The sequence below is a fragment of the Aethalodelphis obliquidens genome, unplaced genomic scaffold (assembly GCF_003676395.1).
Source record: "Aethalodelphis obliquidens isolate GAN/ISIS:26980383/991018 unplaced genomic scaffold, ASM367639v1 scaffold5, whole genome shotgun sequence".
Taxonomy (NCBI): Eukaryota; Metazoa; Chordata; class Mammalia; order Artiodactyla; family Delphinidae; genus Aethalodelphis; species Aethalodelphis obliquidens.
In genome coordinates this window covers 57,489,402-57,509,583 of record NW_020837949.1, presented here as the reverse complement: position 1 = coordinate 57,509,583, position 20,182 = coordinate 57,489,402, and the positions used below count along the sequence as shown (strand labels likewise).

General features: G+C 35.0%; 1 protein-coding gene across 3 annotated transcripts in view; it reads right to left on the bottom strand.

Annotated features, from left to right (window-relative positions):
• The window catches only part of CASD1 (CAS1 domain sialic acid O acetyltransferase 1), a 77,448-nt gene that overhangs the window by 41,817 nt on the left and 15,449 nt on the right, over nt 1-20,182 (bottom strand). For 2 of the 3 annotated variants that reach the window (XM_027102476.1, XM_027102475.1), the window contains exons 4-10: nt 10,617-10,661; nt 9,529-9,591; nt 5,729-5,773; nt 5,186-5,309; nt 3,756-3,970; nt 1,455-1,877; nt 326-415 (exon numbers count right to left, since the gene is read on the bottom strand). In XM_027102476.1, coding sequence (XP_026958277.1) covers nt 326-415; nt 1,455-1,877; nt 3,756-3,970; nt 5,186-5,309; nt 5,729-5,773; nt 9,529-9,591; nt 10,617-10,661 — 1,005 coding nt within the window. Of the gene's footprint in view, nt 1-325; nt 416-1,454; nt 1,878-3,755; nt 3,971-5,185; nt 5,310-5,728; nt 5,774-9,528; nt 9,592-10,616; nt 10,662-14,852; nt 15,252-20,182 lie in introns of those variants that run through there. The other variant, XM_027102477.1, reaches the window with a different exon arrangement.

Sequence of the window (20,182 nt, the reverse complement as noted above, 5' to 3'; positions counted from 1 at the left end):
AAGTTTCTTGATAACTTTAGTTGTTCAGAAGGACATGAAACAATACCCTTAGATTATCAGCTGTTCCTACTACCTTAAAATTAAGGCAAAGTAAATACAAATTATTGCTTTATCTTTTAAAAAATAATTATTTTGCTTTTAAGACTATACATTCTCAAAGAGTCAGATGGTAGGAGAAAAATGGGAAGACAGAAAAACTGGGTGGGAAATAAGAAGGGTCTCCAAATGGTAGAGAATATAAAACACAAAAGAATTGGTGCCCTTAAGGAAACATTAAAGTGACATTATTTCCTATATTTTCAGAACTTAAATTCAAAATACTTACTGTACTTGCTCCAGAGATATGATAAATCAAAATCACAAGTTGCATCCAGCCTTTCCATTCATCTGTTTGTTCTCTATTTAACACTTTAGTCTGTGTAAAAGAATAAAAATTTGCTTTAAAATTCATCATGAAGCTATTATTTGGACAGTATACATTAAATATGTTAACATTTTTCTCATAGGATATAAAGCTAATGCTTCTTTCAAAAGAACGTTGGGGGAAAATCAGTTAAAGATTGTCATTTTATTTCTTGATAAAAGAGATAATAAAACTATTTAAAGTATAATATGAATTTGAAAATGAACATAAAAGAGACTTTAAATATTTAAGTTGATACGGTTTTATATTAAGATTACTTTTAAACTATGACAGATATGTTTGTAAATCTAAAAAAATGGCATTTAATAATTTTCTTTAAGAGAATCTTAGAATTTCAGTTAGAAAAGATCTTACAGTTCTTTTATACTTTATTGTGGAAAAAAAGCTCCTTTATTATACTTTATTTTCTCTAGAATATTCCCACTGGAAATGAAGAACTGATTAATCATCCTCATATGAAAGTTATGTCTTACAATAGAATTTATTAATTCAAATAAATGACTTATAAAGGAGTTATATTAATATTCTGAGCAATTACAGTAATACTAAAATAGGAATTCAGAATATTGTGAACAGTGCCCACATTATTATGTAAGTTCTAATTTGTGTGTACATGTCTGACTATATAAACATATAAATATAAAAAGTGTTTATTAGTATAATTATATGTTTTTAACTTATAAATGATAATAGTATCTCATGTTTGAAGACCATTACAAAATTGGGAGCACCTCAACTTTCTCCATCCTCAAGCAGGCAAAATGACACCAAGTCATGATATCTTTTTCACAGGTCATTATTTTCCAACTTTTCAACAATCTTTATGAAACTATGAACCTTCTCCAAACTGTTTCAAAAAAGCAACAGTTAAGAGTCCACTAAGTGAAGTACAGCTGCAATATTCCTTCATCCTCTTCTATATATGTAAATGTTTGTATATTATGGCATGATAAATGATATTATTTCATTAATCTACACTTTGTAATGAGATGAAAAGGATAACATGAACTAAAAAGAAAATGACTCTTACCTCCTTAGTATTTTCATTGTAAAATACTCCCAAAACCAAGATGTAGATAATTGGAATAAAGAAAGTTGAATGTGTATAAAATTTGTTTTCCTTCATAAATAGATTTGCACGGTCACACATATAGAAATAAGCCATGATCAGGCCAAGTTTGCAGAAAGACTGTAAAAGTATTCCTAATGGAGACACAGGGGGATTGATAATATTTTTCTTTTCTTCTCCACTTTCCAAATCAGTACAAGGCTTATTCTTCCGATGAGCGTTATGATGAATTATATAAAAAATTAAATATCCAATAATAGATAAAGTGAAAAAACAAGCAGCTAGCTTCTGTAGGAGAGTAAGAGGAGGCCGAGGTTGACAACAGGAACCATCTACAGGCTTCAAAATCCTATTGCAATACACGTTCATAAGAATCATTGCACTCTGTGAAAAAATCAAGTTATTTCATTATTATCTTGTCAGTAATGTATTTCCCATTAGATTTTCTCCTGTGAATACTACCGTTTCAGCACTAAAACCAAAATGCTTTTGTACTTTTTGCTACCATTTCCCAAACACTGATGTAAATAACGGTATTCCTTCAATCTGTAAATAACTAGTTCAGGGTTTTTCCAACTTCTTGGGTTATTAACCGTAATGAAAAATTCATTTTATAATGTGACTCAGAACACATATATGGGAAACAATACCTATCCTTACTACTTGGAATGCGTCTGACTTTTTTCCATTCTATTCTTTAAAAAAAGAAAAAAAATGCTGATTTCATGGCTGTTAATGGGCTGTGACCTTTGGTTACAAAAATACTGACAGATGTCAAGGACCAAAGAAATTTAATTAGCAGATTTTCAATACAAAAGATACCAAGATACTTAAGATAGAGTCCCAGTCTTTAGATGTGAAAAAAGAATATAAAATAACTGCCACCAAAAATAATTCTTAGCTGACAGTATTTATAATATGCCCTTCATTTGGTTTACAGTTTATGGACCACTTAGGATTCAACAGTTTTAAGATTTCTAATTTTAAATGAGGTGTAGAATCTTCAACATGGTTTCATTATAATAAAAATATTCTAGGCAAGCTGCTAAGTATTTCTAGTTGAAGGTTCAGTCAAATCTAGTTTATGAAAACTGTATAGTTTAGGTACCCCTAGAACTCTTAAGATGATTATATTATTTAAGCCTAAAACATTCAAAGTACTCAGTTATTTAGAAAATCTCATTCTCTTAGCTCTGAGACTTCAGGAGACTCTGAGCCTGGAACTCTTGCAGATACTAGCCTACAAACTCCATCCCAAGGTTCTTAACCAGTTCCAGGGAGTCCACAAAGCCCTGAAAAAATATGGAGGGGTGTGTGTGTGTGTGTGTGTGTGTGTGTGTGTGTGTGTGCGTGCAGACACGCATTTTTCTTCAGGAGAGGAATACAACCATTACTTTTAATCAGATACAGGGTTATGTGATCCTCAAAAAGGTTAAGAACAACTGCTTTATAAGAAAACAATAACTCTAAGTAACATCTATTGTACTATGTGTGAAAATTTATAATTATGCAGCTCTCTTTTGTACTTAACCTAAAATCCTTTTCCACTCATCAATCTGGATTTGTTCAGTATCTACTTTGTACATTGAATCATGTTTAGGGTATCAGAACTAGAAGGAAATAATAAAGATCATTCTACATATTAAAAAAATGTGCTCTTCACAGAAGTTGTTTTTTTTTTTTTTTTTTTTACGGTACACGGGCCTCTCACTGTTGTGGCCTCTCCCGTTGCTCCCGTTGCGGAGCACAAGCTCCGGACGCGCAGGCTCAGCGGCCATGGCTCACGGGCCCAGCCGCTCCGCGGCATGTAAGATCTTCCCGGATCGGGGCACAAACCCGTGTCCCCTGCATCGGGAGGCGGGCTCTCAACCACTGCGCCACCAGAGAAGCCCTTCACAGAAGTTTAATCTTGTAAATTTAAGGTTCAAGGCTAAGAGAATATAAAGCAGTAGTTTTCAAACACGAGTGTGCTGAGAACTTACAAGCTTTATATGAAACAAGGGATATTAAAAGAGTAACTAGCACTCACTAAATGAAGTCGCATTTCCTCCCTTCTGTAACTTTCTCCCTTAGAGTATACTAAAACTCTCACTTATATATTCAGCTAAGTGATGGAAAGCAAAATTATTTCTAGATCTATGTTTAGACAGAATAACTGCAACTAATTAAGACTGCAATTAAATTATTTGTTACATTACAGTGACATACAGCTATAACCAATTAGATATTACAGTCTGTACTGACAGACACAAGAATTCTTACAGTTTCTCTGCTTGATTCAGGAAGATGTAAGCCATCCAAAGATTCCATGATGGTTTCTTGAGCAATTAATTTGGAAACACTGAACATCTTAACATTCGATTTAGAATTTCTGGTGCTGCTATTCAAAATACTGATTGCAGCTTCATTGTAGGCATCTATCTTCTCATTAGTGATCATTTTCCTATTTTCACTTAATAGATCTTCATAAACAGGATCTGCACATGAAACATATTTTTTTAAATACCCTTAAAAATCCCTACTGGTAGAAATTATAATCATGCAAGTTAGTTAACTGCATTTCATATTTTGTTGTTAAAGTTCAGAGAATTCCAAGCACTTAATAATTCATTTTAAAATAAAGTTGGCCAAGGTTTGCAATAGATTTCCTATCCTGTATTCAATTTTTGAATCAATCCATAACCCTCTTAAGGTTAAAGAACTTTTATACCTCTTCTCTCTTAGGTACATAGCTTTCAGGAAACATTTTTATGTTCTAGCATGTCTTAAGAGTTTAAAAATTTTGGATGCTGGGTTATAGCAGGTAACCAGAGTTTAAAACTGGATTATGGAAGATGGCCTATTTAAGAATAGCAGCCAATCTTTTTTTCCTCCTGTTGCTGATTCATTTTGCAAACTTTGTTCACACAATTAGGAGGTAATGTTATTAAGGATCGAGGTCTTTTATCACTTAGCATAAATCATTTAAATTTAACTTTTTCCTCACTTTAGTAATAGAAAGGTTAACAATGAGTCTGTAAATGAAATAGGGATTTTGGAAGAGATTATCACCACCGTGTTGTTTCTCTCAGCTTGACATTAAACTTGGAAACAGTCATAAGAGTTTCTGACAAACAACTTGAATTGCTAAAATACCCAAGGCATTTCATATTGTGCTAGGCATTAAATAATGGACATTCAATAAACTCCTGAAATGACTTGATCTAATGTCAACTTTCTCTTAAAGAATTTCATTACCAAGTATAAACTAGCTGGTTTGAATTTAAATATATTGTCGATTCCAAAGAATATTTACTTCCAATGAACCTAATATTATGAACCAGACAATTTTTTCTCTATTTCCCAATCACAATAAGTATACTTGGTAAGAAATTAAAAAATCAGAGGCAAACATCTTATTTGCCTTTAGGACTTATTCTCTTTGTCATACTCTGCAGCTGTTCTACCTGCTAAGGTTCCTTGGAGAATCTCTTTATTTATTATTAATTTTTTTTTTACTTATTGTATTTATTAGTCTGTCTATTCCTTAAGTTCAAAACAGGAAAGCAAATAGCTCAAATTTATTCTAATTTTTCAAACCTTATTTCAAAATTTATTCTCATAAAGTAGTAATTCTGCTTCTTGAAATAGAAAATAGAAACCTATACCTCAAAATATATACAAAATGACATTTTTCATTACTTATCCCTTACCTTGTAAGACCCAATACACATCACTAGTCTTTGCCAATTTTTCTAAAAGTGGTGCTATGGAGGTAATGTTCATTTTATATTGGGAAAGTGCTTCGTTGCTGCCATTGTGAATTTTAATAGACCACTAAGAGGAAGTAAAAATTAAACATTAATGATTTGTCACAGAAAAATTAAAGTATATAATTTCCTCTGTTGTAACAAAGGTTATTTTAAGATAATTCCCATTCTTATTCAATATTAGAATAAAGTATGGTCAAATTATTTCATGAAATATATGAAGGCAGTTATAAAAAGCTGATATAAAATTAGACTTTCAATGTATAACGTTCAAGAAGAATGTAATTTTAGATATAAAATAGTATTGACATTTACCATCAAATTTCCTAAGTTTATTCAGATCTTTTAAAAAAATTATCCAATTAATAGAAATAGGAATTAAAATATAAGTATAATCAAGAATTCTATATAACATAAGTTAATCTTTTCTTAGCATGTTAAGTATGAAACAAAAATCATTATGTAAGAATACAGATAATAACTTACTGTGGCAGCTCCTGCTACAACCACATGGGGCTTTGCAACAGAATCCTGAAGAAAGAAAAATCTTTATAATAGCGTTATATTCAGTTCAGGAAATTAACGCAAGTAATATCCCTTAATTTTTTCCCTTAAATTTAAGTTCTTCTTCCATTTAAATGCATTTTAATTTTCTAGGGTTCCTTATCAGATTCTTGTTACAACAAGATGGACACCCCATGCCTAAAACCTTACATGGTTATATGACTATACAGGATGGCATGAGGCTTGTATGGCTAATTCTTTGGTGTTCTTTAAAACAAAAACAAAGACAAAAAAACACTACTGAAATCTAACACAGTCTGAATTCTGAGTAAACTGTGTAAAGCTCTAGTATATTATGTCAGCCAATTAAAAAGTATTCTTGGAAGCCTAAAGGGTATACAGTTTAAGTGTTAAATAAAATGCAGTGCTCTAAAGAAACATGATATTTTGGGAAAGCCAATCTAGTATGTATTTAACAGTAAACTGATAATTATTATAGACCATAATGTGGAAAAAAATGAGAAATTTGGTAAAGATCCTCACCTAGTGCAAATTATACTATTAATAATACTATCAGTTATATAGTACTTAGTAATTTACTAAGTATTTCTCTTAAATTAGCTTATTTTAATATAGATTCTTGCCACTTGTTAGATAGGCAGGAAGATATTATACATATCTTATTAAAAAAAGGCGATAGACTCAGAAAGGTTTATAGCTATTGCTGAGGCCTGGCAGGAACAAAGCCAGAACTTAAGTCTTCCGACTACTGGGTTCAATGCATCTTCCACAACATAGAAGATCTGATAATACAATCGTGTGCACAAGAAACAATTAAAAACAAGAAATCAGAAAAAGTCCAACCCATATATAAAAATAGAAATGACAGTTACTGTCTCATTATGAAGGTAAAACATGCTCAGTGGAGAAAACTATGAAAGCAGAGAAAATAACAAAATTAATCTATTTCTCGTCAGAGATATTCCAGTTTCCAGTCTAGCATGCTCCATTTTACATTGCTACTTTAGTGAAACTTTCCTCATCTGTAGGTGGCTCCCTTTCTCACCCTTCACAGTGGTTATCCCAAATCATTTTTTCCTTACACAGGTCCCTCCTGTCCTCCTCACTTTTGGCATAAAGCTTAATTCTCGAACTTCACAGAGAAAACAGAATTCATCTGGCTTGTGTGCTCTTGCCTTCCTTCCTCCATTCTTACAACTTTGTCCATATGCTCACCCAGTCTACCTTCCTCTGACAGGAGAGTAAACAAAATATGTTCCTATTCTGCTTAATGGCTAACCCATTGCTCTGCATTTATACCTCCTCCCTTTTTACTTCTGGAGCTATATCCATAAGTTATCTCCTCAGACTCCTGAATTATCCATTTCATCCTTCTCTACTCTTCTTTCTTCCTTCAATCCACAAAATGTTAAATCATCTTTATCCTCAAAAAATGCTCCTTCAATCTCGTCTCACTCTCAAATTCTTCCCGTTCACACTCTTGACCAACAGATTACTTGGAAGAGCATTCCACTTTCACTATGCTAATTTCTATCTCTCTCATTTATGCCTCAACTTACCATGTTTTGATTTTGAATTAACCATTCATTAAAACTGCCCTCAGAGCCCATTAATGAACTCTGAATTGCCAACTCCTGTAGTTTCATTCTACCCTATATAGTTCCTAAAGTGACACTATCCACTTTTTAAAACTCTTTCCTTCTCTGTGTGTGATATTAGTTCTTCTTCTGCTTTTCCTCTTACCCCTTTTACTACCTCCTCTCATAATCTTTTTTATAGTTCCATTCCTACACTCTCTTCTTTAATCTATACTTGCTGCCTATTCAATTATTTCTATTCAAGTCACCTCAAATATCAACTCACTCCATACAAAGACTCCCCAAATCCATCTAAGTAGCTCAGACTTAATGACTACTGTTCACCTACAGAATTAAATCTAAATTGCTGGTTTCCTTAATTACCTATATCTGCCACTCACCTAGAAGCTCTTTGAGGAGAGGAACTCTGTTATGTTAACCAGGGTATCAACGGTGTTTAGCCTGGTGCCTAAAATATGGCAGCTGATTTATAAATATCTGTTGGATAACAGTAGAGTTGTTTAAATTCAACTTTGCTTTTATGCCTGTAAGTCTATTTCAGTTCATAAGTATATCTTTCTAATCCACTGTTCTTCTAGAAATATTATCTCCTCTGTAAAGCTTTCTTAGATCCTCACACTACTCTAAACCACCCTCATCCTAAGTGCCTCTATCCATGGTGCTTTCGTAGTTCTTTGTGCTCAGTTCTATTGTTACCCTTCATATTATCATACCTTTATTCATAAGAAAGTCACTATCTACTAGATTGCACATTCCTCAAGGCCTGAGACTGGGGCTAATTCCCAGTCACATTCCTAATACCTAGAACAAAGCTAGTAATAGTACATACATAATAAAAATATACAACTTTGTATTCTCAGGATCTAGCAGCTTATTATGGAAATATTAAAACATAAATATATAAATACATGCATACATACATACTCTTTGATTGAAACCAATGAACTAATCAATCTCAGGTAACTACATGGCCATCTATCCAAATAAGTTGAATCTTTCCTCTCCCCCAATAATCATAAGGAGTTTTACAACAGAATCTAAAGCTCCAAAAACTAGTGTTAGCAAATTATAAGAACAGAAGATCTGAATATGCAATATATCTCCAGGTTAGTAAATAACAAAGGCTTTTTGTGATCTTGACTGACTTATAAATTATATTATACTGATGTTTGTTTAACTGTGAATTTCTACTACTTTAATGGATATACTTTCAGGTCCAGCACAAAGGTAAAACACATGTTTAAATCATCTGAAATATACTCATAACATTATACTTCTGGACATTTAAAAACATATCAATAAAAACAAAATTATGTGAGATCCCAATTTTCCAGAAAGTTGAATTCTAGAGTTGTCTGCATGTTTGTTTTTTGAAAACTTAAACATTTTCTTAAAGAAACAAAGTTAAAAATGTTGACTAGGTTCTCACTGGATCCTACCAAAGTCTGTTTGGTTGCCGTACTAAACACTTATTGGGAAAAGAAGCAAAGAAAAATATCATTGCAACACAAGTAATTAAGCAAAACAAGGTCAACAAAATTGAATATTGTTTTATCCATCCCAAATGCAAATACCTTTGGAAAAGAATACAGGTTTAAATAAAGGACTGATAAGGAGCTATATGGAGAGACTGTGGAAGTTCTAAAGTGGACTTGTGAGAAGTTAGGGGTTTTCTGAGGTTAACAGCATACTTGCCTTATATCTAATTTAACTCCAAACATTACGAGCCAAAACAAATTAGGCTCAACTTTTAGGTCACAAATATAATGATAAAAGGGAAGAAAACAGGATATTAAAAAAAAAAAAAGTTTCCTGAAGTTATCAGTACATGAGTTTGCAGAACAAAGTGGACAAATGCTCAAGAGAATGTATATAGTGCTAGAAAGATGATCTGAGTTTGAATTAACTGAGCTACAACAGTAACAGAAAGTTTTAAATCAGTAAAGTGTGGTATAAGCATAATCACCATAGGGTTAGAATGGTGATAACAGAGGCATTGGATCAAAACTTTGTTCTCTCAGTAAAGTGATAATCAACCCAGCATGGTCGAAATCAAAAAGGCTGGTATAAAGTACAGGAGAGTGGGACAGGTGAGTATGGGAGAATGAGTTTTCAAAATGTGATTGCTCAAAACCAGCAAGGCCTATATTTTCAAATACAGACCTCAGTCCACACTTTGATACACTGTTTCATAGAACCATTAACCTCTGGATGCCACAGAAAATCCTAAAAGAGAAATGTAAGAAAAGAAGTCAAAGAAAATATTGTATGCACCATTCAAAATAAACTTTAACATATCTCTTATAGAGTACTTAAAAGTAAAACACTACCTTATCTACAATATCTTCATCTCTCATCCCATTTTGGTAAGAGTCTCACAATAGTTCTCCTTATGTCCACTTTTGCTTTTCTCTAAAATATTCCCCACATTTTAGTCAGAGTAATGTTTTAAATTTTTAAATCTGATCTTGCCACACCCCTGCTTAAGTATTCAAGGACTTTCAATGAGTTGCCCTGAGAATAAATTCCAAAGTCCTTAAAATTCCTAAGAAGTTGCAGGATCTGGCCTCTGCCTAGACATTCTGTCTTTTCTCCTGCCATTTTCCCCCTTGCTAAGTGTCCTTTTGGTTCTCATTCAGCTCCTGCAATGCTCTATGTGCTCCTTTTTCTCCAGGGCTTTGTTCCTGTTCCTTCTGCCTATAATGCTCATAAATTCTCCCCCTAAGCCTAACTAGCTTGAGGCCTCAGTTAAAACATTATTTCCTCAAGGAGAAAAACTACTTTTAATAATTCCTTGTTCTATACATTTCTAATGCCCCACTTTTTCCTTTTTGCTATCCTTATCCCATGTTTAATTGCACGTAGAAAACTATAATCACTCATACACTCCATTAGATCTAGGACATTGTTGTCTTGATCCCCATCTGTATTTTCAGTATCTAGAAGTCACCTGTGACTGGGAATTCAAGAAATTAATATATGTTCTTTTATGAACTTTGATCCTAAATACATACTGGTTTCAAATTAACGTACAAGATTATTTTTTCCTGGATAAAAATCTGAGAGACCAAATTTTCTGTGTTATTACACAAAATAGTGCACACATTTATGAAATTATCTTACTCTACTTATCTACTCCCAATACACTGAAACACATTTAGCACGTTCAAAGCATTAGCTGATCTGCAAATAAATTAACCAATGAATAGTTTCAACATTATAACATTTAGCTTACTGTTATATGAACTTACCACTTTAACTGATGCAGTCTTGTCTTCAAAAGGAATGTTTTCATGCTGCCATAAAAAAGGGGGAGAGACAACAGAGAAATATTAATGTGTAGATTAACTGTATGTAAATAATTCCTCCTTTAGCTGCTTTTGTTGACTCATTTATACACCATATCCCAATTAACTGCATTCAACCTGAAGGGGAAAAGACCGGCATAGACTGCCAAAAAATAAGTGATATTAAACTGTTTATATGTGATCTTCAACATCTAAGATGTAAAGATAAAACTCTAACTATGAATAAGCAGGTATGTGAAAATGCCTATGTAAATTATCTTTTTGCCAAGCTTCCCATGACTCAAATTTAATCCTAGTATTATTATCTATGGTAGAGACTGACCGCTGCCAATGTAATATGGCTAGATGTAATATGGGTCATTTCCAGGCTGAAGTTCGCAGGGAAATTCTAGTCTCTGCCTTAACCTGATACAGAGACTGATGAGGCTGAATGTCCCAAATGGTACAACTAGAAAATAATAAAAATTCCAATAGCAAAAATCGCTGAATGACTGCATGGAGCAAAGCCCCTTGCCAAACCACCTAGGACAAGCAGTGCTAAGTATTAAGATTGTAGCATGGTTTGCTGCTGCAGCAACATCTAGTCTATTCTCACCAATATACTAGTACAGGCCCTGTCTAAACAGGAATGGACATATATGACTCTAGTTTATTGTAGATTTCACTTAGAAGACAGTAAATAGTCCAGTTGTAGAAAAAAATTAAAATCCAGAGACTACAACTTCTTGTAACTAAGTGTTCCATAAAAAGAATAAAAATCCTTTCATAGTTAAATATCCGGGATGCAACAGGGGTGGTTAATGAGAAGCTAATTCTCTTCCTAAAACCAAGGTTGAAATGTTTTCATTAATTTAATCAGACAGTATTTGTTTTTAAAATGAAATAAAGTTTGCTTTTATCAACAAGCTAAATTTTAAAATTCTTATTAGTCCTGCTTAAGTATCTTTTCCCAAAATGATTTTTAAAAAAAAATTTTTATTGGAGTATAGTTGATTTACAATGTTGTGTTAGTTTCAGGTGTACAGCAGTGAATCAGTTATACATATACATATATCCATTCTTTTCCCATATAGGCCATTACAGAGTACTGAGTAGAGTTCCCTGTGCTATACAGCAGGTTCTTATTAGTTATCTATTTTATATATAGTAGTGTGTATATGTCAATCCCAATCTCCCAATTTATCCCTCCCCACCCTATTCCCTGGTAACCATAAGTTTGTTTTCTACATCCGTGACTCTACTTCTGTTTTGTAAATAAGTTCATTTGTACCCTTTTTCCCCAAAAGGACTCTTGAGGCCATTAATTCAACAGAACTTTAAGGTATGATATATGAAAAGAGCTTTCTTGGTCAAATAAGTCTGGGAAATACTGGGGCAGAGAAAAATCATATAGGTGTTCTCCTCCTACTCCATCTTAACCTTTAACAAATTCTTAAAGAAATAGTGTGTCATGAAATTTCTTTTTCCTTTTTGCATAGCACAGTTAATTCAATCAATTCAATCTTTGTTTCCTTTATTATTTTAATATAACATTTGCTATATACAAAATAATATATCACATATATGTAAGTCACAAGGCACACTAAAAATAAATAAGCACTTGTGAACCCATGGCACAAATCAGAATGCTACCAACACATGGAATGACCTATATGGCCCTCTCCCTCTCAAATTCCGTGCTTTGCCCAAAGAGAACAACCATCTTGAATTTTATTTTGCTTTCTTTTTTATTATACAGTTTTGTCACATGTATATGCATCTTCAAATGATATACTGTTCCATTGTGTTGGCTTTCACTTCAACTTTTAATTTTGAAAAATTTCAGACTTCTTATAGCAAAGTTAATACCCTTTACCAATGGTTAATATTTTCTACACTAGCTTCACGTGTCTCTACGCACCACACGTATTGGGTGGGCCAAAAGGTTAGTTCAGTTTTTTCCGTTAGGTGGCTCTAGTAGCACTTAGTTGTCTTTAACTTCATTCGAAACAATTTTGTTAGATTCTATGTGACAGCTATCATATCAGCGTGCATTTAAAAAAAGACATCTAAATTGGTGAATTTTTGTGTAGCCATTTTTTTTTTTTTGCGGTACTCGGGCCTCTCACTGTTGTGGCCTCTCCCGTTGCGGAGCACAGGCTCTGGACGTGCAGGCTCAGCGGCCATGGCTCAAGGGCCCAGCCGCTTGGCAGCATGTGGGATCTTCCCGGCCTGGGGCACGAACCCGTGTCCCCTGCATCAGCAGGAGGACTCTCAACCACTGTGCCACCAGGGAAGCCCCTTGTGTAGCCATTTTAACACTGAAGATGAAGAAAAAAAGCGATGTTTTTGGCATATTATGCTTCATTATTTCAAAAAGCAAGTGAAATGCAAAAAAAGATTTGTGCAGCATATGGAGAAGGTGTTGTGACTGATCAAACATATCAAAAGTGGTTTGTGAAGTTTCATGCTGGAGATTTCTTGCTGGACGATGCTCCATGGTCAGGTAGACGAGTTGAAGTTGATAGCAATCAAATCAAAACAGTAATTGAGAACAATCAGTGTTATACCACACAGGAGATAGCTGATATACTCAACATATCCAAATCAAACTTTGGAAATCATTTGCACCAGCCTGGTTATATGAATCACTCTGATGTTTAGGTTCCACGTAAGTTAAGAGAAAAAGACCTTCTTTACCATATCTCCGCATGCAATTCTCTATTGAAATGTAATGAAAATGTTCTGTTTTTAAAACAAATTGTGACGGGCGATGAAAAGTGGATACTGTACAAAATGTGGAATGGAAGAGATCGTGCGGCAAGCGAAATGAACCACCACCAACCACACCAAAGGCCGTTCTTCATCCAAAGAAGGTGATATTGTGTATACGGTGGGATTGGAAGGGAGTTCTCTATGATGAGCTCCTTCGGGAAAACCAAATGATTAATTCCAACAAGTACTGCTCCCAATTAGACCAACTGAAAGTGGCACTTGACGAAAAGTGTCCAGAATTAGTCAACAGAAAAATGCATAATCTTCCATCAGGATAACACAAGATCACGTTTCTTTGATGACCTGGCAAAAACTGTTACAGCTTGGCTAGGAAGTTCTGATTCATCTGCCGTATTCACCAGACATTGCACCTTTGGATTTCCATTTATTTAGGTCTTTACAAATTCTCTTAATGGAAAAAAATTCAATTCCCGAGAAGCCTGTAAAAGGCACCTGGAACAGTTCTTTGCTCAAAAAGTTAAAAAGTTTTGGGAAGATGGAATTATGAAGTTGCCTGAAAAAATCGCAGAAGGTAGTGGAACAAAAGAGTGAACACACTGTTCAATAACATTCTTGGTGAAAATGAAAAATGTGCCCTTTATTTTTACTTAAAAAACCGAAGGCAGTTTTTGGCCCACTCTATACATAGTTTTTCTCCTTTGCTGAGCCATATGAAAGTAAACTGCAGACATAATAACAATTTCACCCTTAAACACACATCTCCAAAGAATATGTACATTCTCTTACATAACTGCAATACTACAGTCCCACCTAAGAATTTGACATTGATATTATCTAATTTAATATACAGTGCATGTTCAACTTTCCCTAATTGCCCAATAATGTCTTCTCTATAGTTCTTATATTTTAATCTAGAATTCAATTAAAGCCAGGTATTGTGCACCCGATTGGAGACAAGATGGTGGAGAAAAAGGATCTTGAGCCCACCCCCTCTCACAAGAACATCAAAATCACAACTAACTGCTGAACAACCATGGATTAAAAAAAGACTGGAACCTACCAAAAAAGATATTCTACACCCAAAAACATAAAGAAGAAACCCAACAAGACAGTAGGAGATGATATAATCAGATATAATCAGTCATGATATAATCAGATTCCATATCCTGGGTGGGTGACCCACAAGGAGAATAATTATATCACAGAAGTTCTCCCACAGGAATGAGAGTTCTGAGCTCCATGTCAGGCCCCCAGCCTGGGGGTCCAGCATCGAGAGGAGGAACGCCCAGAGCATTTAGCTTTGAAGGCCAGCGGGGCTTGACTGCAGTAGCTCCACAGGAATGGGGGAAACAGGGCACACACAAGGTCTTGTGAGGGCATACTTAGAGGGCACACATAAGGTCTTGTGAGCACCAGGACCCAGGGCAAAAACAGTGACTTCATAAGAGACTGGACTGGACCTACCTGCTGGTCTTGGAGGGTCTCCTGGGAGGCTTGGGCATCTGTAGCTCTCTCTGGGGTCATAAAAGCTGGTGGTGTAATATCGGGGAGTGTTCCTCTACTTGAACTCTTGCTGGAGACAGACATCTTTCTTGGGTAATTAGCATCAAGACCAGGTCCCACCTAACAGCCTGTAGGCTCCAAGACTGGAACACCTCAGGCCAAACAATCAACAGGCTGGGAACACAGCCCCACTCATCAGCAGACAGGCTGCCTAAAGACTTCCTTAGCCCATAGCCACCTCTAGACATGCCCCTTGACATAGCCCTGCCCACCAGAGGGCCAAGACCCAGCTCCATTTACCAGTGTGCAAGCACCAGCCTCTCCCACCAGAAGTCTGCACAAACATCTAGACCAGATTAACCCACCATAAGGCAGACACCAGAAGCAAGAAAACTACGATCTGGCAGCCTGTGGAACCAAGTCTGCAAACGCAGGTCAGAACCTACCCTGAGACCAGCTGGTCACTGGACCTTGGGTAATGAGAGGGAAAGTGTACTGCTGGGACACATAGGACATCCCCTATAGGGGGCCACTTCTCCAAGGTTGAGAAACATAACTAAACTTCCCCATACATAAAAATACAAATAGAAATTTAGACAAAATGTGATGGCAGAGGAATATGTTCCAGATGAAGGAAAAAGAAAAAAACCCAGAAGAACTAAGTGATGCAGAGATAGGCAATCTACCTGAGAAAGAGTTAAGAGTAATGACTGTAAAGATCATCCAAGAAATCAGGAAAAGCATGGATATACAGAGCAAGAAGGTACAAGAAGTTTATAGCAAAGAGGCAGAAAAATATAAAGAGCAACCAAACAGAGATGAAGAATACAGTAATTGAAATGAAAAATACACTAGAAAGAATCAACAGCAGAATAAATGAGGCAGAAGAATGGATAATTAGGTAAGTGAGCTGGAAGACAGAGTGCTGGAAATCACTGCTGTGGAAAAGAAAAAAGAATGAAAAAAAAACAAGGACAGTTTAAGAGACCTCTGGGACAATGTCAAATGCACCAACATTCACATGATAGGGGTCCCAGAAGGAGAAGAGAGAGAGAAAGGTCCTGAGAAAATATTTGAAGATATAACAGCTGAAAATTTCCCTTAACATGGGAAAGGAAACAGTCACCCAAGTCCAGGAAGCACAGAGAGTCCCATATAAGATTAACCCAAGGAGGAACATGTCCGGAAACACAGTAATCAAACTGACAGAAATTAAAAACAAAGAGAAAATATTAAAAGCAACAAGGGAAAAACAACAAATAACGTACAAGGGAATCCCCATAAGACTATCGGCTGATTTTTCAGCAGAAACTGTACAGGCCAGAAGGGAATGGCATGATATATTTAAAGTGATGAAAGGGAAACACCTGCAATGTTTTGGAGGGTCTCCTGAGAGACCTTTACCCAGCAAAGCTCTCATTCAGATTTGATGGAGAAATCAAAAACTTTACAGACAAGCAAAAACTAAAAGAATTCAGCACCACCCAATCAGCTTTACAACAAATGCTAAAGGAATTTCTTTAGATGGAAAGAAAAGGCAACAATTAGAAACAATAAAATTGTGAAATGGGAAAACTCACCAGTTAAGGCAAACATAGAGTAAACGTAGCAAAACACCCACATGCAAATATAACACCAAAACCAGTAACTGGGAGAGAAGGAAAGTACAAATACAGGTTATTTAAAATGCATTTGAAATTAAGATATCAGCAACTTAAAACAATCATGTATATATATAGACTGCTATCAAAACCTCATGATAACCACAAACCAAAAAACTATAATAGATATACATATAAAAAAGAAAAAGGAATCCAAGCACAACACTAAGGATAGTCATCAAATCAGAAAAGGAGAGAACAAAAGAGGGAAGGAAGAAAACAGACCTATAAACACAAATCCAAAACAATGGCAATAAGAACATACATATCGATAATTACCTTAAATGTAAACAGAGTAACTGCTCCAACCAAAAGACGCAGACTGGTTGAATGGATACAAAAACAAGACCCGTATATAGGCTGTCTGAAAGAGACCCACTTCAGATCTAGAGACACATACAGAAGGAAAGTGAGGGGACGGAAAAAGGTATTCCAAACAAATGGAAATTAAAAGAAAGCTGGAGTAGCAATACTCATATCAAAGAAAATAGACTTTAAAATAAAGAATATTACAAGAGACAAAGAAGGACACTACAGAACGATCAAGGGATCAATCCAGGAAGAAAAGATAACAATTGTAAATGTATATGCACCCAACACAGGAGCACCTCAATACACAAGGCAAATGTGGACATAAAGGGAGAAATTGACAGTAACACAGTAATGGGGGGACTTTTAACACCCCACGTATGTCAATGGAAAAATCATCCAGACAGAAAATTAATAAGGAAACACAGGCCTTAAATGACACACAGACCATTGGATTTAATTGATATTTATAGAGCATCCCATCTGAAAGCAGAAGAATGCACATTCATTTCAAGTGAACATGGAACATTCTCCAGGAGAGGTCACATACTGGGCCACAAATCAAGCCTGGGTAAATGTAAGAAAACTGAAATCATAACAAGCATCTTTTCCAACCACAATGCTATGAGATTAGAAATCAACTAACAAGAAAAAAAGTATAACAAACACGTGGAGGCTAAACAATATGCTACGAAACAACCAATGGATCACTGAAGAAAACAAAGCGGAAATCAAAAAATACCTAGAGACAAATGAAAATGAAACCATGACGATCCAAAACCTATGGGATGCAGCAAATGCAGTTCTAAGAGGGAAGTTTATAGCAATACAAGCTTACCTCAGGAAACAAGAAAGATCTCAAATGAACAACCCAACCTTATACCTAAAGCAACTAGAGAAAGAAGAATAAACAAAACACAAAGTTAGCAGAAGGAAAGAAATCATAAAGATCAGATCAGAAATAAATGAAAGAAATGAAAACAATAGAAAAGATCAATGAAACTAAAAGCTAATTATTTGAAAAGATAAACAAAATTGATAAATCTTTAGCCAGGCTCATCAAGAAAAAAAGGGAGAGGGCTCAAATCGATAAAATTAGAAATGAAAAAGGATAAGTTACAATGGACACCACAGAAATACAAAGGATCATAAAAGACTACTGAAAGCAACTATATGCCAATAAAATGGACAACCTAGAAGAAAATGGACAAATTCTTAGAAAGGTACAATTTCCCAAAGCTGAACCAGGAAGAAATGGAAAATATGAACAGACCAATCACAAGCACTGAAACTGAAACTGTGACTAAAAACTCCCAACAAAATCCAGGACCAGATGGCTTCACAGGTGAATTCTATCAAACAGTTAGAGAAGAGTTAACACCTATTCTTCTGCAACTCTTCCAAAAATTGCAGAGGAAGGAACACTCCCAAAATCATTCTATGAGACCACGATCACCCTGACACCAAAACCAGACAAAGATACCACAAAAAAAGAAAATTACAGGCCAATATCACTGATGAACATAGACGCAAAAATACTTAACAAAATGCTAGCAAACTGAATCCAACAATACATTAAAAGGATCATACACCATGATCCAGTGATATTTATCCCAGGGATGCACAGACTGTCCAATATCTGCAAATCAATCAGTGTGACACACCACATCAACAAATTTAGGAATAAAAACCATATGGTCATCTCAATAGATGCAGAAAAAGCTTTTGATAAAATTCAACACCCATTTATGATAAAAACTCTACCGAAAATAGGCATAGACAGAACCTAATAAAGGCCTTATATGACAAACGCACAGCTAACATCATACTCAATGGTGAGAAGCTGAAAGCATTTCCTCTAAGATCAGCAAACAAGACAAGGATGTCCACTCTTGCCACTTTTATTCAACATAGTTCTGGAAGTCCTAGCCATGGCAATCAGAGAAGAAAAAGAAACAAAAGGGATCCAAATTTTTAAAAAAGGCAGTAAAACTGACACCATTTGCAAATGATGTGATACTACACATAGAAAATCCTAAAGATGCTACCAGAAAACTACTAGAGCTCATCCATGAATTTGGTAAAGTTGCAGGATACAAAATTAATACACAGAAATCTCTTGCATTCCTGTGCACTAACAACAAAAGATCTGAAAGAGAAATTAAGGAAACAATCCCATTTACCATCACATCAGAAAGAATAAACCTACCTAAGGAGGCAAAAGATCTGTACTTCGAAAACTGTAAGATGCTGATGAAAGAAATCGAAGATGACACTAACAGATGGAAAGATATATTGTACCATGTTCTGGGATGGGAAGAATCAACATCTTCAAGATGACTATAATACCCAAGGTAATCTACAGATTCAATGCAACCCCTATGAAATTACCATAGGCATATTTTGCAGATCTAGAACAAAAAAATCTTAATATTTGTATGGAAACACAAACGACCCCGAATAGCCAAAGCAATCTTGTGAAAGAAAAATGGAGTGGGAGGAATCAGGCTCCCTGATTTCAGACTATACAACAAAACTACAGTTATCAAACAGCATGGTACTGCCACAAAACAGAAATACAGATCAATGGAACAGGCTGGAAAGCCCAGAAATAAATGCAGCATCCATGGTCAATTAATCTACGACAAAGGTGGCAAGGATATACGATGGAAAAAAGACAGTCTCTTCAGTAAGTGCTGCTAGGAAAACTGGACAGCTACATGTTAAAGAATGAAATTAGCACATTCTCTAACACCAAACACAAAAGTAAACTTAAAGTGGATTAAAGAACTAAATGTAAGACCGGATACTAATAGGTCTTAGAGGAAAACATAGGCAGAACACTCTTTGACATAAAGTGCAGCAATATCTTTTGGATTTACCTCCTAGAGTAATGAAAACAAAAATAAACAAATGGGACCTAATTAAACTTAAATGCTTTTGCACAGCAAAGGAAACCATAAACAAAATAAAAAGACAACACACAGAATGGGAGAAAATATTTGCAAATGATGCAACGGACAAGGAATTAACCTCCAAAATATACAAACAGCTCATGCACCTCAATATAAAAAAAAAAAAAACCCAATCAAAAAATGGGCAGAGGATCTAAATAGACATTTCTCCAAAGATATATGGACAGCCAAAAAGCACATGAAAAGATGCTCAACATTGCTAATTGTTAGAGAAGTGCAAATCAAAACTACAATGAGGTATCACCTCACAACCGTCAGAATAGCCATCATCAAAAACTTTACAAACAATAAATGCTGGAGAACGTGTGGAGAAAATGGAACCCTCTTATACTGTTGGTGGGAATGT